Source organism: Scomber scombrus, chromosome 11, assembly GCF_963691925.1.
Source record: "Scomber scombrus chromosome 11, fScoSco1.1, whole genome shotgun sequence".
Lineage (NCBI taxonomy): Eukaryota > Metazoa > Chordata > Actinopteri > Scombriformes > Scombridae > Scomber > Scomber scombrus.
The window spans coordinates 11,458,773-11,485,717 of NC_084980.1; the positions used below are offsets into that span (position 1 = coordinate 11,458,773).

At 40.2% G+C, this 26,945-nt stretch overlaps 3 protein-coding genes across 3 annotated transcripts; 2 read left to right on the plus strand and 1 right to left on the minus strand.

Annotated features, from left to right (window-relative positions):
* Window positions 1–147: 147 nt before the first annotated feature.
* Window positions 148–2,098, minus strand: LOC133990397 (transcription factor JunD-like). The gene has a single exon (XM_062428698.1). It carries the CDS (start codon window positions 1,846–1,848, stop codon window positions 910–912), a length of 939 nt encoding a protein of 312 aa, XP_062284682.1. The 5' UTR covers window positions 1,849–2,098; the 3' UTR covers window positions 148–909.
* A 2,448-nt stretch (window positions 2,099–4,546) lies between these two features.
* LOC133991049 (pyroglutamyl-peptidase 1-like) lies at window positions 4,547–8,216 on the plus strand. The gene is made up of 5 exons (XM_062429501.1): window positions 4,547–4,680; window positions 5,214–5,266; window positions 5,779–5,895; window positions 6,020–6,252; window positions 7,034–8,216. The coding sequence occupies exons 1-5, from the start codon at window positions 4,650–4,652 to the stop codon at window positions 7,263–7,265; spliced, it is 666 nt and encodes a 221-aa protein (XP_062285485.1). The 5' UTR covers window positions 4,547–4,649; the 3' UTR covers window positions 7,266–8,216.
* A 2,858-nt stretch (window positions 8,217–11,074) lies between these two features.
* On the plus strand, window positions 11,075–25,110 carry LOC133990666 (regulator of nonsense transcripts 1). The gene is made up of 24 exons (XM_062429053.1): window positions 11,075–11,409; window positions 11,959–12,095; window positions 13,195–13,284; window positions 14,110–14,277; window positions 14,386–14,566; window positions 14,979–15,140; window positions 15,439–15,523; window positions 15,760–15,858; window positions 16,701–16,809; window positions 17,151–17,310; window positions 17,468–17,586; window positions 17,843–18,007; window positions 18,355–18,469; window positions 18,680–18,823; window positions 19,021–19,234; window positions 19,799–19,916; window positions 20,076–20,232; window positions 20,518–20,660; window positions 20,782–20,956; window positions 21,188–21,269; window positions 21,489–21,650; window positions 21,773–22,035; window positions 22,226–22,348; window positions 22,463–25,110. Exons 1-23 carry the CDS (start codon window positions 11,239–11,241, stop codon window positions 22,343–22,345), a joined length of 3,339 nt encoding a protein of 1,112 aa, XP_062285037.1. The 5' UTR covers window positions 11,075–11,238; the 3' UTR covers window positions 22,346–22,348; window positions 22,463–25,110.
* Window positions 25,111–26,945: the final 1,835 nt, after the last annotated feature.

Below are 26,945 nucleotides of genomic sequence, written 5' to 3' on the forward strand. Positions count from 1 at the left end.
CAGCTTCTCTATTGCACTTAATACACCCACAGTGTCAACTGTGAGAGAGAAGATAAATGGTATGTAGTGCATTTATGCTCTCAAATGTTCCCTCAAACTGTGCTTCAGTATGAGACAAAACACATCAGCTGTAGTAATGTAGTGAATTTAATAAATGTCAGGTAGAGGCTTGAAAGTCCATCACACATGGATACATGAGGCTTCTCAGCACGTACACATACATTCATGGAAGTTTGGTGCCTGAAGAACTACACAGCAGCCACCATCATGAAAAATACAATGGTTACTGTACACGAAAGCTACAAGACATGCAGTGTTCATTTTTTTGCAAAAAAATTAAAGGAACAACAAAGAAATAAGACCATATGTAAAATAAGAAATGTTTCAGTAAATAAAAAATATATATATATTTGTCATTGCTAAGTGCTTGTAAACAAGTAAGGCATTATATTACACAGTGGATGACAGCACTTGGTGACACCCTGGTGTTTGGTTGCACTTAGTTGAGACTGTCCAGCTTACACACAGATAAATGCTATCCTACATCAGTCCTGGATAGCACTTTGCTACATGGCTTCCCAAAATTGAGGGTAACAAAGGAGTCTGTTAGCTGCATAACACTGCCATCATGAATCAGAGGAGGCTGCAGCTCATACCTGCTGCTATAACCTGTCATTTTCCAGTCATCATTTTCTGGTCATTTCTACACAAGAGCAGTGCAAATGTCTGTTATGTTTCTCAGGTATACAGCTTTTATGTTGAAGGTCCATTTACATTAAGTCTCTAATACACTTAAGGACAAAGGGCTTCTTAGGTTACAAACGACAAATCCGCCTCATAATACAGGCCTGTATCCTCAGCGCGTTTAGAGCTGCAAAAGACATCCATAAAGAGCACCATGGTTGGAATTTAGTAAGCCTGGACCTGGTTTGGTAAGAGCTGGCAACCGCTGCTGACATGGTTCATCACCTTCTGCTTCAGCTGGGCCACTTGCTCCCTGAGGACGCTGGCTGTGGAGGCCAGTTCTGTATTCTGCGTTTTCAGGGACTTGACCTTGTCCTCCAGCCGAGAGATCCTCTCCAGTTTTCTTTTGCGGCATTTGGAGGCGGCTATCCTGTTGCGCAGCTTTTTCCTCTCTGCCTTGATGCGCTCCTGGTTGTCCATGTCAATTGGAGACAGAGGAGGGCTGTCCCCGAAGCTCTGCATGTCTGGTACCGTCTGAGGCTCGTCCTTCACCATACCGGCGGACTGGAGTCGTGACAGAGCCGCAGCCGCAGCAGCCGCCTGTTGCTGCGGGCTGAGATGAGCTGGAGGTGGCGGGAATGGGATGGTGTCCGTGGAGTAGTTGATTGTCGTGGCTCCGAGCGGACTGGCCGCATAGCCATTCAAGGTAGTGTATACAGGAAGATCTGTCGTCTGAAGTCCGGCAACGGATCCGACGGCGTTGGACGATCCGAGGAGCTCCAGTCTATCCACCGAGACGCACCCCGCCTCGCTCAGCTGGTTCTGCTTGTGAAGATCCTCCAGCGCCTTGACGAAACCCTCCGCGAACTCCTGCTCGTCGCTGGCCGACTTCGGGTAGAGGAACTGGGAGGTGGGGGTTGTGGTGCCAACCAGACCGTTGGACTGGATGATAAGGCGCTCCAGATCCGGAGAGGTTAGTTTCAGGAGTCCCAAGTCCGGGGAGTTCAGCAGTCCGTCTGTGTCCCGGAGAGTGTTTGATTTGAGCTGGGTGTTCTGATCGTCCAGGTTTAGGTTAATTTCCTTCTTCATCATTGTGCTCTGGGAATAGATGCCGGAGAGCTTCGGAGTATTCAGCACGGTTCCTGGGTAGAAGGTTGTTTCCATTCTACACCCTCACATGAGGGAGTGTGGAGCGTTACGCATTAACGATTGTTTGAACAGTCACATCCAAACATCAGGAAATCAGATGACCCTTTCCTTTCTGTGATCCTATTTCCTTATCTCCTTGTTGTGAATCGGACTGTATCCGTCGACCACTTTGAATCGTGTTGTGCCTGAGGGGCTCTGATGTGTCTCTCCTGCGCGCGGCTGATATTGTCTTTTCCCGATGGCACGACTGCTATGCGCAGCGCCAGACCTCGCTCGCTTTCTAGCCCTAAAAATTCCATTATGTCACTCCAGAGCGCGGAGATTGGCCCAAAATGACGTTGGTTTCCGGTTCAATTTGAATAAGGGGCCGAGTCGGTCTTTATTGCCATGGAGACTTTAGGTAAACTACAAACAGTGCAATGCATTGTGGTTTGATGTCATAGCATAAAAAAGCTCAGGGTCGCCAAAAGAGAGCAGAGACTGGGCGGGGAAGGTGTAAGAGGCGAAGGCCAAGGAAATGAAGAACTGAGGAACAGGCCTTACCGAAATCTTCCCTCAACTCAGGCTAACCATTTTGAAAGCAGAATAAAATAGACAGCTTCAGAGAATGATAGATTACATTCTACAAGTAGATTCACAAACAAAGCAGTGTAATCTTAAGTGTTTCATTAGATTAGATTATTCTCAAATGTGAATAGAATACAATAGAATTGAACCATTTGAAGTTCAGGGCTGAAGTTATCTCCACCATTCCCACTGCTGTTGATCAGACCAAGCCTTAAACACAAACCATGGTAACACCTCTGAATGCTTACTTTCAAGAGGTGACTTGAAATGAGATGTCGCAATGCCTGAAAGTGTTTCTAGGGAAATGTTTGTGAAGTGGAAAAGGGAAGGAAACAGTGACAGTAGAATGAGGAAACCATGTGTTCTCTGTGATTGAAGGTAAAACGCACATAAGGCTTAAATGCCCTTCAGTGCCTGATGAAATACAAGCGCAATGGGTTTCATGGCTCTAGTGGCAGATGTTGAGCTGCCCATAACTTCTTTAGGTTGTACAACTGTTTTCAAAACATGTACTCAAATGATGTACTTCACTGCAACATCCACATAAAAGTAAATACCTACTATGCTAAGATAAGATAAGATAAGATAAGATAAGATAAGATAAGATAAGATAAGATAATAGATAGATAATTCCTTTATTAGTCCCACAATGGGGAAATGTTCATTATTACAGCAGCAAGTGGACAGTAAAATAGTATATAAGAGCAATTCTAAGAAAAAGAATAAAGAACAATAATAACAATTACAAAAACAATAAGAACAATAATCGTGACATTATTTAAATTATTTACACGTACACCTATTAAATGTTTTTTAGGATATGATGTAGGGTGGTGATGACGCAACACAAGACAATGAAACACGGTGTACACAATAAAACACGACATCCTGAGTACAGTATATGAAGTACTAAGTTTGGACTAGCACGGAGGCCGTGAGGTGGAAACTACAGTAGAATATTGTTATTCAGCCCATACACGGTGAGAACGTCAGCAGACTGTCTGCATCAGCACCACAGAGCAGAGAGGGCATCTTTAGTTTCCATGGCAACACTGACATAGTCAGTGACGCAGGCAAGATAGAGAGGGAAAGGTGAATGGGTTGAGGGAGAAGGGAGGGCTGTTAGCGACTGCAGTGCAGGTTGCGTAGGTGGTCAGCGGAGGTGTTATTCAGCGTGTGTGTGTGTGTGTTTGTAGAGAGAAAGAAAAAGATGTGGCTCAGAGAGACGAATCAGTGTTGATTCTGTAACTTAAATCTGTTTCATATTCTTCCAAAAAGAGAGAAAAAAAGAAATCCTCCACCCTATGGAGAACATATTTTCTCCACTATGCCAGTTCAGAGCCACATAGGGATCAGTGTCCAGAATGTGTGAGTCATTTCGCAACCCAGGGGTGTGGGCCACGGCATGCACTGAGAGTGAAAAAAAGAGCTGTTCCCTGTGAGCCGATATTAGATTAGCTCTGCTTTCATGACAACAAACTGAGAAGAAGGTTTGTGCTGTAAACTGCAGGGAGTATTTCAGAGATGTTGTGTAAGATACAATTTCTCCTCCCCTCAGACAGAGAAGTGTCCTTTGACTTTAATTCTCTTAGGAGAAACTAACTGGGCATGTATGTTCAATTTTCAGCAACGCCCTGGCTGTGTCACACTAACGCCATTACAGTGCATACATTCACACCTGGGAGCTGCCCGGTAAAACCACTGAGTGGCTGCACTGGAACAGCTGGATGGGGGTTAAATGTTCACTGATGAGGACTTCTCAACACTCCCCTTTTTAAAAAAAATTCTCTTTAGCTGCCCAGTCATAAACCTGCTTTCCTAACCTTTAATATGTGAGTGCAGTGCAGATGCTTGGTTTTCATTTTCAGCGCACATGTGGCTTGAATTACATCCTATTGCATTGCAACTCTTGGATTAAAAGGATCTGTTTTCATGACCTCCTCCCCATTTCAGAGAACTTGTGGTATAAATGTGAGGAAATACCAATTCACGAGGCTTCTTTTGTTGATCATTCCTTTTTCTTACTGTTGGTTCAAATGCATTGTTTGCAGGATGAACTGCTGTGGATTCATGCATGCCAGTGCAGCAGATGGCAGTATAATCCATTTAACTTAAGTGTGTCATTTCCTCTCAGCTTTGTGGCAGAAGAAGACAACAGCAAGCGTAGACAATCCTGAGATCCTTTTTTGGTGAAATTTGATCCCCTCATTATAAATATATGATAAATCCTGTCATTGCAACCAAGGATAATGGCAAACAAGAAGAAAGTAGTAGTAACAGGTGAGAGATTTTATTTGGATAAAGGACCTGAGAGGGACAGATTTGTGTTAAATGATGTCTTTATTGTAACCACAGTGCTGTCACAACTCAGTGTTCTACTTAAATCTGAGCCACACAGATGATATGTGTAATGTGATTTAACTGTTACTGATATTTTATTTGAATAATGACCCTCTTTTAAAACAGTAACATTGTACAGAGAATGATGCTACTGTCAGTGAAGATGCTCTGCTGGCTAAATGAAGGAAAAAGAAGAAGACTGACTAAAAAATTGCTTCGCTCACTAACTGAGAGAGAGAGAGAAAGAGAGTTCATTCTGTGTATCTACTCTGTGACATGTGCTTGTTGGCAACTACAATTAATGTTTAACTTTAACTCCAACCTTTAGACTTTGAGTTAAAGAATGTATTTTACATTCACCCTTATCGCTTTTCTCCATAACAGATAAGCATCCTCGCTGGCTTTTTATTTACCTTGCTTCACTGTGTATCATCCCTGCAGTGTCATTTCTGACTATCTTTGCTTTTCTGCAGGGTTTGAGCCCTTTGGAGAGCACACAGTAAATGCCAGCTGGGTGGCAGTGCAGGTAATCAGTAATGATCTTGTCCATATTTAAACAAAGGTGCTAGTGAAGGACTTGTGTTTCACAGGCTTTATCTAAATATATTGATTTGATTGATTGGTCATTTTTTAACGTTTGAATTAAGGCATTCACACTCTCACCGAATGAATGAATGACAACACTTACATCAGTCAGTAAAGACCTGCTACTCTTAAAACAGGATTAAAAGTAAAAATGAAAAAACATCACTTAAAGAGAGCAGAAGGCTCCACAAACACACCACTAACAAATATAATATTTAATAAGGAACAGAATTCCACATTTGCATTTAAAGTGGATTCCTGTATGTTATATCTAATACAGTAAAAGTGTAAGTGATCATCTTTAACATTGCAAAGAAGTTGCACTAAGTATTACATTTTCCCCTTGTTTAAGAGAGTTATTGTTTCATTTTGTTAGTATTGATCTGCAAAGCCCTTTGAGCCTGTAACTGTAATTAAGGCCTATATTCAGTATACTGTTTATTGTGTTCACAGGAACTGGAGCGATTAGGTCTGGGTGAGGCAGTAGACCTTTATGTGTGTGAGGTGCCTGTTGAATACCAGGCTGTTGAGAGTCTACTTCCATCTCTGTGGAAACAGCACCAGCCTCAGGTAATACAGGAAGTATACAATACATACATGTGAAATGTTACTAAACTCAATTAATCAAGTCAAAATATGCCTTACTAACCTCTCCCACCTCCACTCACATCTGCGTCTTTTGTCATTTGAGCAGTTAGTGGTCCATGTTGGTGTTTCTGGGTTAGCTACCACAGTCACTCTGGAGCAATGTGGCCACAACAAGGGCTACAAACGGCTGGACAACTGCAACTTCTGCCCTGCTTCCCAATGCTGCACGGAGACCGGCCCAGATTGCATAAACTCAGTCCTGGACATGGATGCAATCTGTAAAAAGGTCAACGACTCTGATGTTGGGGTAGCTGTATCGGTGTCTAAGGATGCTGGAAGGTTAGTGATGTTTTTCACACATGTTTTAAAAGGTTCACACACACACAGCACTTATTAAACTCAATCTGCATATTGGTCTCAACCCACTCAAAGGCCTTTTTTTAAAGTAGTCATTTTGACTCGTCACAGCAGGAAAGGCACATGTGTTACTCATAACATTAACAATGGCACCACTCTATTTAAATATCCCCATAAGCCATCTGTAAGCTATCATTAATTTTATTATTTACACCTGTGCTTTTCTTACTATGACACGTCACAGTGTTTCTCATAGAAAAGGGTGACTGCTCTCCACCTTATCACTGTGTCTTTATTTGTTTTTAGACCTCTACTACATGGAAATTGAAATTCAGTAATAGTCATTTATTATAGTCATTTGATTTATTAAAAAATATTGCCACTGTTGTTTTATATACAGAAAAATATAAGTAATATCATGATTCCCTACAATCAACAGCAATGTGGTCTGACATGGACAGAATATACTGGTGATATATAGGTTTAGTCATGTTTTTTTCTGTTGAATTAAGTTTCATTATAGTTAACTTCAACTTACATTTCTGGTATCTTCCTCTCACAGTCTGGGCCCACATACCTCTCAGTTCATTTTAGGTTGTTTAATGACATGCTTTGTTTTCTCAGCCTCAGGAACTTACTGTATTGGCTCACAGCCTTTGTCACATGGATTTCTCTCTGGCTCTCACTAACTATCTGTTTGTAAATGGTAAAATGTGATAACACAAACTTTACATAACCTAACATCCATCATTTTGCCTACCAGGTATTTGTGTGACTACACCTACTACAGTTCTCTGTACCTGGGACATGGCCACGCTGCCTTTGTCCACGTGCCTCCACTAGGAAAACCCTACAGCAGCCAGGACCTCGGCAGAGCACTTCAGGCTGTAGTGCAGGAGATGCTCAAACTACTGGAGCTGAATAATACTGAGGAGGAGCACACCCACAACGAGCACTGCAATCACAAGCATCAACAACAGCATGCCCACTCATGACTGACTCACAACCTCAGTAGACTCATCAATGAGCAAAATGGACCACTGGCTCATAGTAATGGTTTAATCAGTCTGATTCTCGAGGCAAGAAAGTATTCTTTGAATTAGCTGTGAGGCTTACAGTGCAAGTAGTGATGATTCAAGATAGTAGACTATTAACACCAGAAATTAATGGAATGAATTTCACAATTATTGTTAAGAACGGAAAATCAGTGTGTCTGAATTTGGTGCTTCTAACTGTTATATCAGTGCCAATTTTAAATAATTTAGTATATCTTAAATTTTAACATTGTTCAAGTCTGCCCTGGGCACAACACTTTGACTACAGCGTCTGTTTATTCAAGTGTTTGTGTGTAAGTGTGTGTTTGAATGTGTGTATAATGTGCTGGAGTAGTTGGCATCAGTGAGTGTTTGTAATCCCGGCCTCTCATCTTCCATATAACTGTGAAAATAGATGTCAACACAACAATGTTTATGGACATATTAATGTTGCATCATGTAAAAAGGGCAGTGTTTGGCCATATCAACATGTAATTAGTAGTATTAAATAGATAGTAGTTATACTGTAACTACAAGTTATATATGGTGACACACTGTGGAAGTTCTTTATAGTAACACAAACTTTTCAAGCCACCTGTGAGTCTGTTCTCTTTCAAGTATTTCTGTTTGAGTCCTGTTTGTAAGGTTTGGTTGTTGTCTTGGAAACATGCCGTCATTCCCTTGTTTTGCCTGTTTTGCACCAGAGAAATGTGATGATTTTAATGACTGCAACCTGAAGTATAATTGAAGAATACACACTTATGATGATTTGCTTATCTCAGGGAAAATATTGCACATGCAATCAGTGTTTGTTATTTTACTAATTAGATGTGTTTGTTCTATGCATGTAGTGCAGCTTTGCAAGGCAAAGCCAGCTCAAAGCTGTGTTAAATTAAAACATTTCACACGGCTTTTTTCTTTGTCCTTTTCAGTCTGAAATCTGCTTTCCATTTACACATTGCAGAAGCATTTATGCACTTTTTTGTTGTTCACAATCACGAGACAAGCGGAAACTTCAATGTCAAAATCTAAGAAGCTAATATTCCAATATGTCTATTTGTCTGTGGTTTATAGTGACTCACATCAATGTTAAGTTTCCAAAAGTCTCTTTGGTAAAGGTTTTTATCCATAGTGGCAGCAAATCATTTTATTGTTTTTGTGGGATATTGTGTATGTGGTAGAAATCAAGCAACATGTATTCACTAGAAACCTAAAGTTTATGTTAGGTTTTTGGTTACTTAAATGTGTGTAACATCACTAACGCTCCTCTTATAGAAGGAAGTCATAAAAAATAGCCAGGGGGTTCATTTGCAATGGAAACATGTTATGGCATTACTACACATGATATAAACACATATCTTCGAGAAGACTTAAGAGTTAATAATGTTTTTCAGATAATTTTGGTATCATTCTTAAAACCCCCAAAATAATTGAAAATTTTAGTTTTATTGAGTTTTTTATTTATCTTCAGGTAAACGAAGGAGAGCAGTTGGGCAACAATGTGTGATTCTGTTTAATCATTGTTCTCATTTGGTTTAGTATAGTTGGAGAAAACAAACAATATACAACTGCAAAAATGTGTAAAAGTAAGAAAGATGTAGAGACAGTGTCAAAATCTTTCAGAGGGCACAAATAAAAAATAGATCACATTAATACAATTTTAGTATTACTAACAATATCAGTAATCAATCCTAAAATACACTTCTTTCACTTCAGAAGTGATAAAGTCTTTCATATGTGCACACATTATTTACCTTGAACCACACCCATGCAATGTCAACTGCTAGAGACAACCTGGCTGTGCTTGTATCCTGATCTGTGATCATAAAATATGTGACTGCAAACAAAGGAGAGCAGTCAGGTTGAGTTTCAAACTTATCTGACATCAAAGCTACATATCAGAAGAAATATAACTGCAATCTATAATCTAAGTCAAGCAAACTAATTATATTTGTAACACAAGCATTGATATCAAAGATGAGAAGACAAGGCTGATTTATGATTTACCCCTGTAGAGTTTTTTAATAGATTTTTGAAATGAGAAAGACAGGTAGGTTTCAAACTGTCCATTGATATGTTTTCGTACAATTTCTCAGCCAAATATGAAATGTCAGTTGCTCAGAAAACTATCTGCGGCTTTGTCATGTGTAATGTTCACATGAATTTCTCATTTACGGAGAAATGCTGTTAGATTACTTTGCCACAGGGTGATTTATGGTAACACTAGGTGCAGTGTTTCATTGTTTGACAGACCTGTTGAACTTGTTCTGACCTGGCAGATCAGCATAGGACAGTGTGAAAGCATCATGATGTTGTAGTGTTAAGGATTAATGTGACATCAAGGCCTGTATTAATGTGGTGTTTCAGAGAGACAAACTGGTGCTAAATGATCTGAACGTTTCTTACCAATGTTTGAAATTTTATCACAGCTCTTAACTTAGGATAGCACCAGGATTTAGTCAACTTCAGAAGTATCAGAAGTCCCCAGCAAATTAAAAATTATGATAAAGTTTGAGTTTTGAACATAAAATATTAGCCTTCACATTTGATTTAAAGCTCTACTGAGTACTATTTTTAAGATTTGACATTGCAGAAATAACTTCTCTGAGATTTTAATGAAGGACATTTTCTGTAATGTTGTCAAATTGGAGTTTACATTTCACATCCCTATATAAGTCGCTGCAATGCCCACGTTCACATATCATCAAACTGGACTTTTCACTGTACACTGCATTCAACTTCCACTGCTGCATTATTTATTTATTTATTGCACATCACATTTCATTTTTTGCACTTATCACAACTTCTTAGTCTGTAGTGCAGTCCATATTTCATACCAAGCTATATATCCTGTTACTATTTTATCATAATACCATATATTATTCCACTAATTTAATTTTAGTACTACTTTGTTTACTCTATTATTTTATTATTATTACTACCTTACTCATGTGATATTTGCGAATTGACCTTCTGCTCTTCAGCCCCACACTTGTGGAACAGCTTTTCTACAGTCTGAGAGCAGGACAGACTCCACACTCTTTAAACAAAGGTCTAAAAAACGTTCTCTTCGGGAAGGCTTTTTATCTTAGCTCTTATTACTATTGTTTTATTCATGTTGTGTGATCTATGTTATTCATACTGTACCACTTTGAGTTTCACTATGCATGAAAAGTACTTCAATTCAATTTGGTGGGTTTTTTGCCATGAAAGTCTCAAGAACAATGTTTCCAAAGCATCAAAATACAATCTGTCAAAAATATTTGGAAAGTACAAAATAATAATAATAACATGAACATTAACACAACATTAAGACTGATATATATTAATTATAGTAAGATTGATACTAATTATATACATATACAGTATATTGTGTGTATGTGTATGTGTGTGTGTGTGTGTGTGTGTGTGTGTGTGTGTGTGTGTGTGTGTGTGTGTGTGTGTGTGTGTGTGTGTGTGTGTGTGTGTGTGTGTGTGTGTGTGTCCTAAGGTTGTGCATACTGGGCAGCAAAATATGCCCTGTCTGTTTCTCCTAAATGTTCCTCATTTCGTGGAATGTTTTACATTGTACAATGAATGAATGAATTTTACATTCTATTATTTATTTATTATTAACAAGATTCTTTTCTCTTTTTTAATAAACAATAACCTGTCCCGTTTCTGTTCAGTGGTGCCTCCTTGTCTCCTTCCCTCACCTCGCCTCCTCAGATCACCTCCTGAAGGAGACAAGTGCAAGTGAGCGAGGAGAGGGAATCAGCGGGGGGAGAAGACAAACGGGACGCGGCCGCAGTCGAGGCTCCCTGTAGCTCTCCCTCACCTCCTGTGTTTCTCGTTTTCTCATTTATACCCTACCCCCGTTATTCGTGCTTTTCTTATAATATACACATTTCCCGGGATATTTCTTAAAACACCGTGAACGAAAAGGCAGAAAACGATGAGTGTCGAGGCGTACGGGCCGAGCTCCCAGACTCTAACGTTCCTGGACACCGAGGAAGCCGAGCTGCTGGGAGCGGACACCCAGGGCTCCGAGTACGACTTCACCGACTTCACCCTGCCGAGCCAGACTCAGACCCAGGGCCAAACCCAGAGTCAGCTGGACAGCCAGGTTCCTGTATCAAAATATATTTCTAACGTTACTGTGTTGACAAAATGTGAATAAGCCGACGGTAGCTGGTTAGCATGATGACGCCTTCCATCCGTTACCATGCTTTTATCCCGCTAATTGGCATGCTAGTTAGCGAGCTAGCCGAGTTAGCATGCCGAGAATAGCTTCCATGTCAAGATTTAGGACCTTGATGCCATGTAAAAAAGGGTATCGTGAGTGGGTGTCAATGTGCTGGAGCAGTCGGCAATGCCCATATTTATACGTACTAGGACTGAAATATACTAAATATGTACAGTATCTTTTACTGACAGCAACAATCACAAAGGTCAGTAATTACAATCAAGCTAGCCATTACTTACATGTACACAAGCTTTGATGGTGCTGTCACTAGACCTTTTATTGATATGACAGCCAGACTTTCAGACTGCAAGTGAAAATATGACTGTGTAAGGCTTTATTTATAATCCTTAGACATTGCTCTTTCAGTTTCTGTAGGGTTGACATTAACTTTCAGCTCATATTCATGATTGTGCACATCTGTCTCCTCAGGTTAATGGTCCTGACGGGGTGCTGCAGAATGGAGACGACCCTGCAGTTAAAGCCAGTCAGTTGTTGGCGGAGTTGAACTTTGAGGAGGATGAGGAGGACACCTACTATACCAAGGATCTTCCTGTGCATGCCTGCAGGTAAAGGATAAGACTGATGTGACTGGAACTGTGGCTGTCAACAGAGTGGAAAACAATCACTTATTTTGATGTATTTTAATTCAAGAAACATTTATGCTTCAAACACCATCCTACATATCTGCACACAGACTCTCTTTTATTTGTGGGTCATCTTACCTCACTTCAGTGGTTAAAATGGGATAACATTGCATGTTCAAACCAGTATTAAGGGTAATCTCTGTTCCCCTTTTGACATATTCTCAAATGTTGTCCTTGATGTGCAGTACACACACACCTCCCTATTTTGCAGATGACACATAATCCAAACTACCAACACCAGTAATTAGTATCCTTGTTGCGTCATGCCAAGCAGTGCTGTGTACTGCCTAACTCCAAGTTTGCAGTCAGAATTTAGTTTGGCAGCGTCCATTAAAAAGTCCAGTTGAGGATGTCTGGCATGTCAGATATTCTGTTTCAAAGATAGAGAAGTACTCCGTTTGAGATAATTGGCTGTGAAAACAGAGTTTGTTGGACACAGAAGGAGAGCCTGAATTTTCTTTATAATGTTCCTCCCTCTTCCTTCCACTGTTTTCATATTTGTAGAACAAATAATCAGTCAGGAACTTTGTGATACACATCAGCAATTTACAATCCAGACATTGGAATTCAAGCATTTTAGGCATGCAGCAAGTTCACTACTATGTGACAGGCTATGACAAATATAAAGACAATCTGGGTACAGTTTTCCTCAGGGAACAAAAGGAAGAGTTTCTAAAAAAATATCAAATTCTTGAGAAAACACTGACAGTTTTCTGAGTTGTTTAATGTGCATATTCTGTCTCTCAAATTAGCAAATTTAAGTCACTCAGGGTTGTTTATTCCCAAAATTGGGAAAAGAAAATTCACTGTTCTGTTCATGAGCTGCAGCTGTAGACAGCTATGAAGAAATTATAAATTTGATTGTTGTACAGGTTTGTGCCACCAAAGATGGTGCAGCATAATCTGAAATATGTTAATTTTGAATCAAGCAAATGACAGTGTTATTTACTTATTTTTCTTGCTCCGTTCTCTGAAGTAAGACATTTTCAACTGGTTCAATTTTGACTCTTCTTTATTTTAGTTACTGTGGGATTCATGATCCAGCCTGTGTGGTGTACTGCAATACCAGCAAGAAGTGGTTTTGCAACGGCCGTGGAAACACATCCGGCAGGTAAGATACAGTTAATAATCAGTTTTTTATCCACCCTACCTGGTGGTGCACTTGGCTAAATTACGGGGGGAGAATTATTTTACAGATACCAATCCTTCTAGCAGGAGAACAGCACACAGTGACTGTAATGAGTTTCTGCTGTGTTTGGAAGCCTTGGTTATAAATGTGTAGTTATTGTTTGGATATGTAATTAAAATACAATTTAATATATTTATGTTTACTGACTTTCAAAAGCCTCATAGACTAATATAAAATCAAGTCCAAAGCTATGTCTTTGAAATCATAATTTAAAGTAGACATTACCAAGATATTATTTTCCCAAATCATAAATGTCATCTATTCTCTTTTCTCTTCTGTATGATGAAGTCAATACAGTAACTGAACTTATAGTCACTGTTGGCAGGAATCAATCTTTAGTTATGCATGACTGCAGCTGGATAGCTTAAGTCAATAAACAGACAGTAACATAGATGATGTGAACCCATTAACACCACTTTAACTTTTGTTGAACGTGTCTTGCTAAACCTGTTCTAGTAAACACATGTTTCATAAACTACCCAAACCTATAAATAATGCATTACACTATATCAGTGTAGCTGATGACTTCATCTTATAGTTTCTGGGATCATCAGTCTTCATTTTAACTTCTCAGTGCATCTTATAAAGATTTTTGAGGTTTTATTTGAGTCTTAATAAAATAAAATAAAATAAAAAATGGCGATAGTAAGTAAAAGGAGGAATCAATAGCTTGGTAGACCCTCACTGAACACAGGTCTGTGGTCTTTTTTATTCACTTGAATTAATTGTCTTTCTCTTAACTTTTAGCCACATTGTGAACCACCTGGTGAGAGCAAAGTCCAAGGAGGTGACCCTGCATAAAGACGGCCCTCTGGGGGAAACTGTGCTGGAGTGCTACAACTGCGGCTGCCGCAATGTCTTCCTGCTGGGCTTCATCCCCGCAAAAGCTGACTCAGTAGTGGTGTTACTGTGCAGGTGAGGGTGCTTTCATGTAGCTGACCTCCGTGTTGATGAGGGTAATCAAAATGAATACAGAATTTTTTGCAAGCAGCACTTGACATTTTTGCTTTGGTTGTAACACAGGCAGCCATGTGCCAGCCAGAGCAGCCTGAAAGACATCAACTGGGACAGCTCGCAGTGGCAGCCTCTCATTCAGGACCGCTGCTTCCTGTCCTGGCTGGTCAAAATCCCGTCAGAGCAGGAGCAGCTCAGGGCCCGCCAGATCACCGCCCAGCAGATCAACAAGCTAGAGGAACTCTGGAAGGTACTGTTTTCAACTTTGTCGCAGCACACACCCATCACTGTATGCAAATATTTTGAATCCACATATCTTGAATTTCAGAGAGGGCGTATCTATATTCTTACAGTTGGATGTGATGCAAATAACTTTACTGCTGGAGTTTTCAGGGCTATGACTTTCTGTTAGGTATCAGTATCACTACCTGAGTTTTTCTATTTTTAATAGTTTCCTATTGTACACAAAGTTATGTAGGCCTGCAGTTGTTTTATTTAGTTTTTTGGATTCTCACTGTCTTAATCTCTATAAATAAAAATGTGTGAGATTTGAGCATTTTGACAGAAAACACTAAACTCTAATAAGACTCTATTTTGCTTTTAAATCTTTATCTTAATTTGTCACTCACTGTGTGTCTGTTTGGGTTTTTTTTGCTCGGCAGGAAAATCCCACCGCAACCTTGGAGGATCTAGAGAAGCCTGGTGTGGATGAGGAGCCCCAACATGTTCTGCTCCGCTATGAGGATGCCTACCAATACCAGAACATATTTGGTCCTCTTGTGAAGCTGGAGGCTGACTATGACAAGAAACTCAAAGAATCCCAGGTCCTTCATTTAAAAACACCTCGTGTTTATTATTTTTACTTGACAAATAAGTTAAATGATTATTAATTATATAATTAGTGATCATTTTTTTCATGTGGATTAATCAAAAAATCTTTTGAGTTCCAGTTGAATTTTTTTCATCACACTGCATGTAAAGGAAAGCTGTTACAGTCATGCATGTTGTATTTGTTATTCAAAATTAAAGTTGTTTTTTTTTGGTCCATAGTAATTTTGACAACAGGAAATTTCTGCTGACCTTTTTAGTGTTAAACATATTTTTATTATTATTTCTTAACAGACTCAAGACAACATTACAGTCAGATGGGACTTGGGTCTGAACAAAAAGAGGATTGCTTATTTCACCCTGCCCAAAACAGATTCAGGTATGTATTTGTAGTTCTGCTTCAAGCTTAGCATCTTCATAATGTCCAAGGATTATATTTTTCATGTTATTCTCATCCCATATTATTTTTTAATGTCAATAACAAATATTCTTCACATTAATTTTGATATTACTTATTCTGAAATTATGCCTTTGGTGTTTTTACACCATGCACACCTGTTGCATATTTACACAAAGTTATCTTCTTTTGTATCTGTCTTATCTGCTGTCCTACAGATATGCGACTGATGCAGGGAGATGAAATTTGCCTGAGGTACAAAGGAGACCTGGCTCCTCCATGGAAAGGCATTGGACATGTCATCAAAGTTCCCGATAGTATCCTTAAAACAGTTAAAATACAGATAATGTTTAACATGAAATCAAATAATACCCATAATGTATGTGGGTATTAAACAAGTGTGTCACTTGCATGTTTTCCTCTAAATCTGATGCTCCGCTCATGTGCTGTCAGTAAAATATGGATCTTTAATAACATCTAGTGGCAGCCAAGGGAAACTACAATAACATCTTCATATAATAACATCAAAGCTGTGCCTTCCTCCACAGTCCCTGGTTGTGTTTGAAAGCAAATTCTATATTTAGATTTGGCTTCTACAGCTTACCACCTTTTAGTTAACTGGTAACAGTACTCCAGTAATAAGACCTGTGGCTAAGTACTGTATCAGAATTATTTTTAGTGTGTCTACCCACAGTTATAAATGTTACCCTGAAAAGCATCAATAACTCCACCATCAAGTACAAAGTGGCTGAGATGTGGTGATACTACACTGAGCTAGCACTAAAAATACGCACTTGCATGACTTAAATTCAAACATTAATCTGTGTACGTCGTTCCTGTATAAACTGACAGATGGCTAGTACATTATATTATTTAGCTAATGTTAGCTACATAGGTGCTACGTAAGTTGTCCAATAACTATAATGTCAGCGCTGCATCTCTCTCTGTTTCTAAAGCTTGAAATATCAGCAGCTATCCAGGTAACAGACAAGTAACTGGCAATAAAATATTCCTGATAGCACCTTTTAAATATTTGACTTAAAGGCATGATTAAATGAAACAGACTAGTGTCTACACATATCATCATAGCAGTACATTTGTTAGGATATCTACAGTATATGGTCAAATGTGTTGCCTTTTCCTTCACTCACTGCACCAGACTATGGTGATGAGATTGCCATAGAGCTGAGGAGCAGCGCTGGGGCTCCAGTGGAGATCCCACACAACTTTCAGGTCGACTTTGTTTGGAAGTCCACTTCCTTTGACAGGTATTCAAAACAGCCACACACTCTTGTCTATTGCTTTGATATCTGTTCATGAATTATAAAAAAAATAATCTTTGGCTTTGTACTGAATGTAAATGTAATATTTTTAATTTCTAAGGGTCAGTTAGTCATTTAGTTAATGCAGGATCTAAAGTATACTTGCATATCAAAAGATTCCAGCTTAAACTGAAAGGTGACCAATATTTCGTTTATGTACAGCACATGTTCAGCAAACTTTGAAGTTTTGGTGGTTGACTAAATTGCATTGATTAAGTCTGACGGATGGGAGTTTGATCAGATTCAGTGTAAAACATTATTTCAATATTCCTGTCTTCTTCATCCAGGATGCAAAGCGCCCTGAAGACATTTGCTGTGGACGAGACGTCAGTGTCTGGTTACATCTACCATAAACTGCTGGGACATGAGGTGGAGGATGTGGTCATCAAGTGCCAGCTGCCTAAACGCTTCACTGCCCAAGGATTACCTGACCTCAACCACTCCCAGGTAAGTTAGAGAGAAGACTACTCAAATGCTGTTGTTTTTAATATTATCAGAGAAGTTATACCCTTCATTACAACAACATGACAGAGATGACACACAGTGGAAAGATAAGGTTCACTTAAATCATGAGAGTGGTTTGTAATTGTAAATCGTAATGCAGGTGTATGCTGTAAAGACGGTGCTGCAGCGTCCCCTCAGCCTGATCCAGGGTCCTCCTGGCACAGGGAAGACTGTAACTTCTGCCACCATCGTGTACCACCTGGCTAGACAGGGCAACGGGTAAAACACATCAAATATTTTTACTTTTTATCAATTTGTGTGTAATTCGTACGGACTGGTGCATTATTTGTACAGCTAAGTTATGATATATAATTATCGGTATTTGCTTTGAATATGAGTATTTATTCAAAAGTGTTCCATTGAAAGGTATTTATTACAACTAATACATTTAAAAATGTCTTGATCAACTGATGCTGTTGTTTCTTGGCTACATGTTATTTTCATTGAGACAGTGCTGTAACTTGTGTCCCTCCAGGCCGGTGCTTGTGTGTGCTCCCAGTAACATTGCCGTTGACCAGCTGACAGAGAAGATCCACCAGACTGGACTTAAAGTAGTGAGGTTGTGTGCCAAGAGCAGGGAGGCCATCGACTCACCTGTGTCCTTCTTGGCTCTGCACAACCAGACCCGTAACATGGACAGGTAACACATATCCAATAGTATTTTTTTAGAAAGACGACTTACTTTTGCAGGAATTTTTATGTGTGCGGTGAAATAATGTCTACTTCTTAAATCAGATGTGTTTCTCTCTTTAAATAACTACAAGGTGCTTGTTTGTCCCAGTACTTATTTATAACTCGAGTAAGATGTTACTGAGTAGCATTAGCTGGAGTTAATATTGTGTAGCAACAAAAGGAAAATCCAAGAAGTACAGATAGTCTTTGGTGGCCTAAAATGAATCCAGACCTCCTTTAGTAATACAGTCTGTTACTGATCAATCTTTGCTCAACACTGATCTCTGATTGTATTGAAATTATTCCTCCTCACAGTATGCCAGAACTTCAGAAGCTCCAACAGCTTAAGGATGAGACAGGAGAGTTGTCCTCCTCAGATGAGAAACGCTACAGGGCTCTGAGACGCACTGCTGAGAGGGAGCTGCTAATGGTACAACGACTGGTCTCACTGAACTTAAATGCTGCTAAATGTTTTATTCTGTTTCTGACAGTTGTAGGAACAAAGTTGCACATCAGCTAAGAATTAAACGTCATTAAACGTCTAATGATTTATTATGCTGACCCATTCAGGCCCACTGAAAATAGTATGTTACATGAAAATGGTTTTAATCTGTTTTATTTTTCCCTCTTTTACCCCCAGAATGCTGATGTGATCTGCTGCACTTGTGTCGGGGCGGGGGATCCTCGTCTGGCTAAAATGCAGTTTAGATCAATCCTGATTGATGAGAGCACCCAGGCCACCGAACCTGAGTGCATGGTGCCTGTCGTCCTGGGTGCCAAGCAGGTAAGCGCGCAGGGGCATTTCTGAAGTCAAGTAAATTGATATAGAAATATTAACATTAACAACCGTATTACTTCTACTGGTTATTTTCAGTGTATTATGGAGATTATGATATGATGATGAAAAATGCTGTCATACCCCAGTATTTTTGTCGTGATAATTTGTCCTCATCACTTTTTAATGGTGTATTTTCTTTGTAGCTGATCCTGGTGGGTGATCACTGCCAGCTGGGCCCTGTTGTGATGTGTAAGAAGGCAGCTAAAGCAGGTCTCTCCCAGTCTCTGTTTGAGCGCCTGGTAGTTTTAGGGATACGGCCAATTCGTCTGCAGGTCCAGTACCGTATGCACCCGGCACTCAGCGCCTTCCCCTCCAACATCTTCTATGAGGGCTCCCTGCAGAACGGAGTCACTGCCGGTGAGACTAAAATAAACTTGGTTTGCAATCTAATTTTGTGATGTTAAATTATGGCTTTCCCCTCTCAGGCTGAGTGAAAGCTTTTGAAACTGCCCCCTAAATTCCTTCAGGGTGCAGCTTAGAAACGTGATCCTGCTCCCTTACTTTTCCTTGACTGCTTTCCCCATTCAGTTGGCATTTTAAAAAGGCATTCAGTGTCCAGTGGTCCTGTCCGGTCTTGTAAATAGTTATAAATCCATTTAGAAAATTTGGGAAGAACACACAAGACAAAGTTCCCTCATATGTCCTGAGCGCAGATCTCTTTCAGTTTACAGTTTCCTGTTTCTTGTTTCTATCAGTTTCTATCACTTGTGTTAATAGCAATGTTGGTTGTTGCAGGTTTGATTTATCTGTCTTTCAACCTCTTTTTAAAAATGTATCTGTAACAATTGCACATTGCTTCACATAAATACATGGATAAATGCACATAAAGCCTGTAGTTGATCCAGGCTTATTCCGCTTTATTTGGTTACTTTGCTGTTGATCACCAGTCCTGAGTCATATGTTTGATTACTCCCTTTACAGGAGACCGTGTGAAGAAAGGCTTTGACTTCCAGTGGCCGCAGCCTGACAAGCCGATGTTCTTCTATGTCACCCAAGGCCAAGAGGAAATTGCCAGCTCTGGAACATCATATCTCAACAGGTTTCAGCTTGTTTTATAATTATGTTGACATAATATTTATGTTCTTCAATTTCATATTAGGCAATATGTGTGTACTGTCAGCCAAGCATAATTAGGTTCTGTAACGTTTTGATATAGATAGTTGTTTTCTGTCTCATGTCATCCTTCTTGTTTATGCAGAACTGAGGCAGCCAATGTGGAGAAAATAACCACCAGGTTGTTGAAGGCTGGCGCAAAACCTGATCAGATCGGCATCATCACCCCTTATGAGGGACAGAGGTCTTACCTGGTCCAGTACATGCAGTTCAGCGGCTCCCTCCATACCAAACTGTACCAGGTATAGTGACAAATATTTTTTCATTTTAAATGTTGTGTAAATTGGGCACTTAAATTCTTTTTTTTAATCATGTCATCATTTTATTACCTGAAATCCATTGGGATTTTCAGTACAGATTAAAAGGTTAAATTGCCCTCAAAACTATGTTGTCTGTGTGGTCACTTATCTTTTTTTTTTTTTAATTTGTGATGAAAGTACGACCAAAATATTTCTCACAATCAATAAATATATTATCCTAAATGCTGAGTCATCTTTTCCACAAATGATTCTTAACTGTTTGTGCAGGAGGTGGAGATCGCCAGTGTGGATGCTTTCCAAGGCAGAGAGAAAGACTTCATCATCCTGTCCTGTGTGAGGGCCAATGAGCACCAGGGCATCGGCTTCCTCAATGATCCACGTCGCCTCAACGTGGCGCTCACTAGGGCCAGGTACAACTACATGAAGTAAAACAACAGCTGGCATATTCCTCTTTGGGATTTTTGCCTCTAACATTTGCTTGGTACCATCACTATGACGACTTCTGATTAATGATAATCTTCTGTCATGTAGGTATGGTGTGATCATTGTGGGAAACCCCAAAGCTCTGTCCAAGCAGCCCCTGTGGAACCACCTGTTGAACTACTACAAGGAGCAGAAGGTCTTGGTCGAGGGTCCCCTTAACAACCTGAGAGAGAGCCTCATGCAGTTCAGCAAGCCTCGCAAGCTGGTCAACACCATAAACCCTGTGAGTTTAGTGTGTGTGTGTGACAGGTTGTATTTTGACACACAGCATTCAGATTGCTGAAATCAGCATTTCTTAACTGGGTCGTGAGTATTTTTTGCCAGTGGGACATGTGAAAGATTTGGGATGCAATTCCAAATGTATTCCATTTCTATGATGAGGAGTTAAGAGAAAACAGGAAGAATAATGAGCCTTGCCTTTGAAAATAGTGTTGCCTGTTTTGTGGTTTTACAGGGGGGTCGATTTATGAGCACAGCCATGTATGATGCCAGGGAGGCCCTCATTCCTGGATCTGTTTACGATCGCAGCAGCAACGGTGAGGAATTCTTCATACAACACACAAACCTCACTTAAGGCTACACAATTTTTTACTTATAAACCCTGTGAAGATATTGAATACACTGGCTTTGCATGTTTATTGCAGACAGGTTTGATGTGCTTTCTACGTTCACCTGGGACAATACTACTGTACTTCCTCACGTAGCCAAACGTTTTCAAAGAGATTAAAATTAACAGGTGCTTATTTCCTCTGCAGGGCGCACATCCAACATGTATTTCCAGACCCATGACCAGATTGGTATGATTGGCACAGGCCCTAATCCCATGACTTCCATGAACCTCCCTATCCCCTTCAACCTAGTGATGCCCCCCATACCTCCACCTGGGTACATGGGACAAGTCAACGGACCCACAACAGGTGAGACAGGAAGCTGTAAGAGCCTGACTAAGGACAAACTTCTTAAAGGTCTACATGATCTTCAAGTAGAGCAGCTGTGAAACACTTTTCTAAATTGTGTTACCTGCTTGATTTTTCTCCAGGTCGTGGTGGTGGTATGAAAGGCAAGGCAGGCAGTGGAGGAGGTGGCGGCAACAGAGGTGGCCGTCAAAGAAACCGCGGCAACATGGGGAACCACAGCGGAGGGAACGGAGGGCAGCATGGAGGCCATATGAGCGGCAGTCAGGCCAGCCAGGACCTGGGCTCCCAGCCTTTCTCCCAGGGGCCTCTGACGCAGGGCTACATCAACATGAGCCAGCCGTCACAGATGAGCCAGCCTGGGCTCTCCCAGCCTGAACTCTCACAGGTTTGTTCATCGTGCTGTCTCATTGTGCAAGCAGTTTGTGGTCTGTTTATTTATAGCCGTTACTACCCAACACTAGGGTTGCTTGCACATGTATTCCAATTGCTTATCCAGTTTTCCTCTTCAAGTAAAAACTTCATCTTGATTAAAACCGCTCACTAATTTTCTACCAATTTTTTTTGTCCCATTATAGGACAGTTACCTAGGAGACGAGTTTAAGTCCCAGATTGATGTGGCTTTGTCCCAGGACTCCACCTACCAGGGGGAGCGGGCCTACCAACACGGTGGTGTGACTGGACTGTCCCAGTACTAGACTGTAAGCATTTCCCCAGTGGACTAAAGCAAATCTAACAACTGATGAAAAGTGTTTTGAAATGACTCATCAATACTTCTTCAAACAACAGCATATATTTGTTTCTTTGTCTTCCAGGTTGCTGGAAAGGAGCTAGGCCTGTGTTAAGCTTAGTTCATTGGTATTTTAATCTGGGTAATAACAAAAAAGAACAAACATGGATACCCGTTTTCCACTGCTACAACCGAAGCACCACTGTGTGAAAGTAACAGGAGAGAGACCGTGAGAAACCAACCTATCACAAGAGTGAGAGCAAAAATGGGAGTAGAGCTGGACAGGAAGAGAGCAAGAGAGAAAGAGTGGGAGGCTGGTGGAGGAGCGAAGGCACTGCTGCTCACACGCGAAGACATGGCGAAGGAGAAAGCTGTCGTCGACGGAGCAGCGCAGTTGGAGAGGCGAGACCTTCGACAGGTCAAGGAGGGTGGAAAGTTCAAACGATTCTGAAGAGGGGAAGGGGGAGCGACTGTGTCATCTGGTCCCTCGTATGCCCCTGAACCCTCGGGGATCTCCGAGCAGTATGGTTGGAAATCTTGCTCCAAAAGCTGAGAAAGATGGAGAAGAGGTGTCTCACACAAATGTCCTCCAAGCTAACTCAACAGGATGTCTTCTGTGACTTGGAGAGCGAGAGAGAGAAAATAAACAGGGGACACAACTCTCGAAGCAGTTGATATGGCAACTTTTTAAAACTCAAAGCTTGAATCGAGGCTCTGCATTTGGTCACATCTAAGCATCTGGGAGAGGAGTGTGAACACACTGGCTATTCGAGTGAACTCAAAAGTGCTGTGGTGTTGTGCCTCAAAGAGATCAAATGAAATTTGAGGATCACATAGCCACAGATCATTCACTTTTTTCTCAGCGTTGAGTTGGAAAGTTTTTTTTTTTTTTTTTTTTTAAAGGCTGTTTTCATTGAGGTTTTCAGTGATGTAAGCTAGTGTAGTGGGCTGTCTTTCTCAAGGTGGTCTGCAAAGAACAAGTGGTGGAATTAGTTCTTGAAAATATATACGTTACAAAAAATAAACAAAGAAAAACATTTTTGTCTCCAGACCTGAGGAATTTGTGCTCCAAAGATCTGCAGCTAGTGAGACAATTTTGTTTTTGCTCTTCTAAATGTATCTTTGTAGTTGTACAAAAGAGTGAATGATAAGCATCATAACCCACTTATAACAGAATGAAGCTGTCTTTTTTTGCCTCATACCTGATTCACTGCTGACCCTGAAGCCTGTAGACCTAGCAGAGACGGATCATCATGAGCATAAAGTGCTCAATGCATCAAATAAGCCAAATCAAGAGGGCAGTACTCCCCAAAAAGTCCCAAGTCAATAAGCATGCAAAAAGTGACATCATTTCTATATGATGAGTTTTTTTCTGTCAGCTAAGTGTGAAGCACCTGATAAAAGCACCCACCACAGAGGATAATGAAAACTTTAAAGACTGAAGTGCTTTAGTACAATTTTCCCCCCATCTTAGAATCAAACTTCGTCGTAGATTTCACCGTGTTGGACTTTGGTGAAAGATGCATTTTGGAACGTCCACTGATTACCAGTTCAGGTTATTTGATGTATGTGTCCTATATTTGGCACAAAGATATCAAATTATATTTAGACACGATGATGAACTGCACACTTGAGTCCAGAAAATGCCCTTTTACCTTTTACCTTCCTTTAGTTTTAGTTCTTTGTTGGCATACACTTGAATTTTAGAAAAGAGTAAAACTGTTGCGTAGTAGTGTGTCATGTCAAAGAGAACGGTTAGTTTAATAACTTTGGTAAACATTGTGTTTATGTACTGTGTGCATGTGTTGTAAGTTCTCATTTCACATGCTTTGGACGGACACGTGAAGTTTCCATGCTGCTTGTTTTCATCGGTATCAGATCAGTAACCCAAAGCATTTCCTATGATCCAAACGTTTGTTTTTATGTCATTAAAATGCATAACTCTGAAATATCTAGACATCATCTAAACAGTAGTTTTTGGGAATGTAGCCACCTTTACTCTGACCCTAAAATGCTTATTTTATCCATCAGTTTCAAAGAGCAGCCGTGCTAAAAGTGCTCAGACTACCAAAGTCAGAAAGAAGCCACAAAGTTTATGTAAACATGTTATTTATAAATGATTTCCATGTTCATATTCCCAGAGTAATGAATTACTAGACAATATCCATCATTTTACAGCCAACTTTAACTGTAATAACTGTGCTGTAGTCATCTAGCATCTTTACCAGGTCGTCACATTGATATTTATATTTCCTTTCTCTGTGATTTACAGTATCTGTAGATATTAACCAGGGTTGCTGAACTTGAACAGCTGCTGATTTGTGTCATTTTATGTAACATCCTTCGTGGATGAGGACACCGTTAAATGCTATATGCACCTGATCATTGATATATTTGAAGTCTATTTATTAAAAATGTTTTTAAATTAAACTTATCTTTTACCCGCACATAGTTTTTGCACGTCCTATGACTAGAGAGTAACTTTTTGAGTTGGATGTTTTCCTCTATATTTGTTGCTTTGTTGTTGTTTCTTTATTTGGCTTATTGCAGTTTAGAACTGAAAATTCTGAAAATAAAGATGAAGAAGTTTTGTGTTGGCCACATGGCTGCTCCATTTTGATTTCCAGACCACTCATTGATGTTGACAGTTATTTAAACAAAAAATTATGCTCACAAATATTCTCCTGTTAATAATCTTGGAAAATTAAAGTTTGCTTCGTTTTGCTCCCCGAAGTGACTTCACTGTTTTATTTATTTTGTGGGTGAAAACACTTTTTTTTCTTTACTCATCATGCAGATATAATGACAGACTGCCTATTTATTTGTATGTGAAGCTTTATTTCAATCCAAGGGAGGGCATGCCAGAGCAACTCACTTTATAACGATTGTCTCATCATTCACAACTTGTTTGATTGCAGCTATAATCCCTGAAAAGGCTGCAAAATAACTAATTTATGGCGTTTTTTTAGGTCATGACTTGTCCTTCGGGACGATATGTCATCAAGCCTTTATACTGGCAGCTACAAGAAGACCTATAAGATCCAGTTGGCAGGCTCATTGGCTGCAGGCAGGTTGACACAGTTTCCCTGAATACAGCTGCAGCCGGTGCTCAGAGCCTGTAGAGCCAGCAGGTGGTACTCTGCTGCCGGCTGTGTTAGACTGTTGAATGCGAGCCGCCGGCTGGATGAAGAGCTGAAAACTGAAGAGGAAAGCTGAGCTCCGACCACCAGGACAGGGTTAGAGAGAGAGAAGAAACAAAGAAGTAGCAGCTGTTTTTTTCCCCCACTGCCGCAAAATGCACAGAGACGGGACTGCGGTCACTTCAGTCATCGAGGTCAGCAGCTCTACCTCCGCCGGGCTTTGACTCTCCGAGCTCCGCAGAGGTGTCCGGCGGACTCCGGTGAGCCGGGCAGCTCGGTGCTGCAGCAGGCTGTGGTGTGGCGCCCTGCAGTGAACACCCCCCCTCTGGAGAATAAAGCATCTGGCAGCCTAGAGAAAGAGGAGACAGCGGCACTTTCATCCTAGAAACAACACAAGAAGGTTTCACACCGAGATGGGGTGAGTTAGCCTGCTTCAGGAGCCTATGGAGCACAATTCATTAGGTTCCAAGTGGAAACAGAGCAACGAGTTTGCTGTTAAATGAGCGGAACAAACTCTTCAAAATGATTTTTTTTGTCTGAATTTGGCCCCAGTGCAAATACTTGTTGGGTTAATGGATGCACTGCTTCAACTCTTTCTTTGTTTTTGTAGAAAAGAAGCTTCAGTCTCCTTGTAAGATGTATCCGCACCACAGAGAAAGGTAAGTTCATTTTGAACCTGAGCTTGGTCTCATTATGATTTTTTTTTTTTTAATAATTATTTGTAGTGTTTGTGATCTTGGGAAGCCAAACACCTGGGGGAAAAACGTGACTGTAGAATAAAGGATATAGTCAGAAAGTTAAATGATGACAATAAACAATTATTTATTTATCCTCATGTTGATTTTTGCTCTGCAGCACATCTGGAGCAATGTTCTACTTTCCTTCACTGCCCCTGTACTAACACAGATTCATTTCAGACTTGATGAATCTAAGGCAATAAACTTATGTAATGTTTTTTCTCCCTTTGGCCATCACATTATTTGATCCATAATTCTTACTAATGGCTTTTTAGGATGCTTTCATTTCAGTTGAAAGTAGGAAGGAGCGCTCATACAGTGGAGCATGGCAGACATTATTATGGTAATTTCTTTCCACTTATTGCAGAAAATACACTGTCTAATTAGTTAAGTATGAGTCTAGACTCCAATAGTATGATATAATTATCTTTTTATTATTTGGTTATCATGGATTTACAGTTTGGAGTGTGAATCTGCTACAGACATGTTGTGTAAGCTGAAATCAGATCCTGTTGCCCTGCTGTCTTTTAGGTGGATTATTTCCAAGACAGTATTGTTTCAAGCAGCCACTTGATTCAGCAAGTAAAGGGGATTGGAAAAGTCTTTGCATCAGTTTATAAATCTGCCATTCTGATGTTTAACAGCTGTGTATAAAAGATTTAGAAAGATCAGCTGAGAGGGCGTGCGGAGA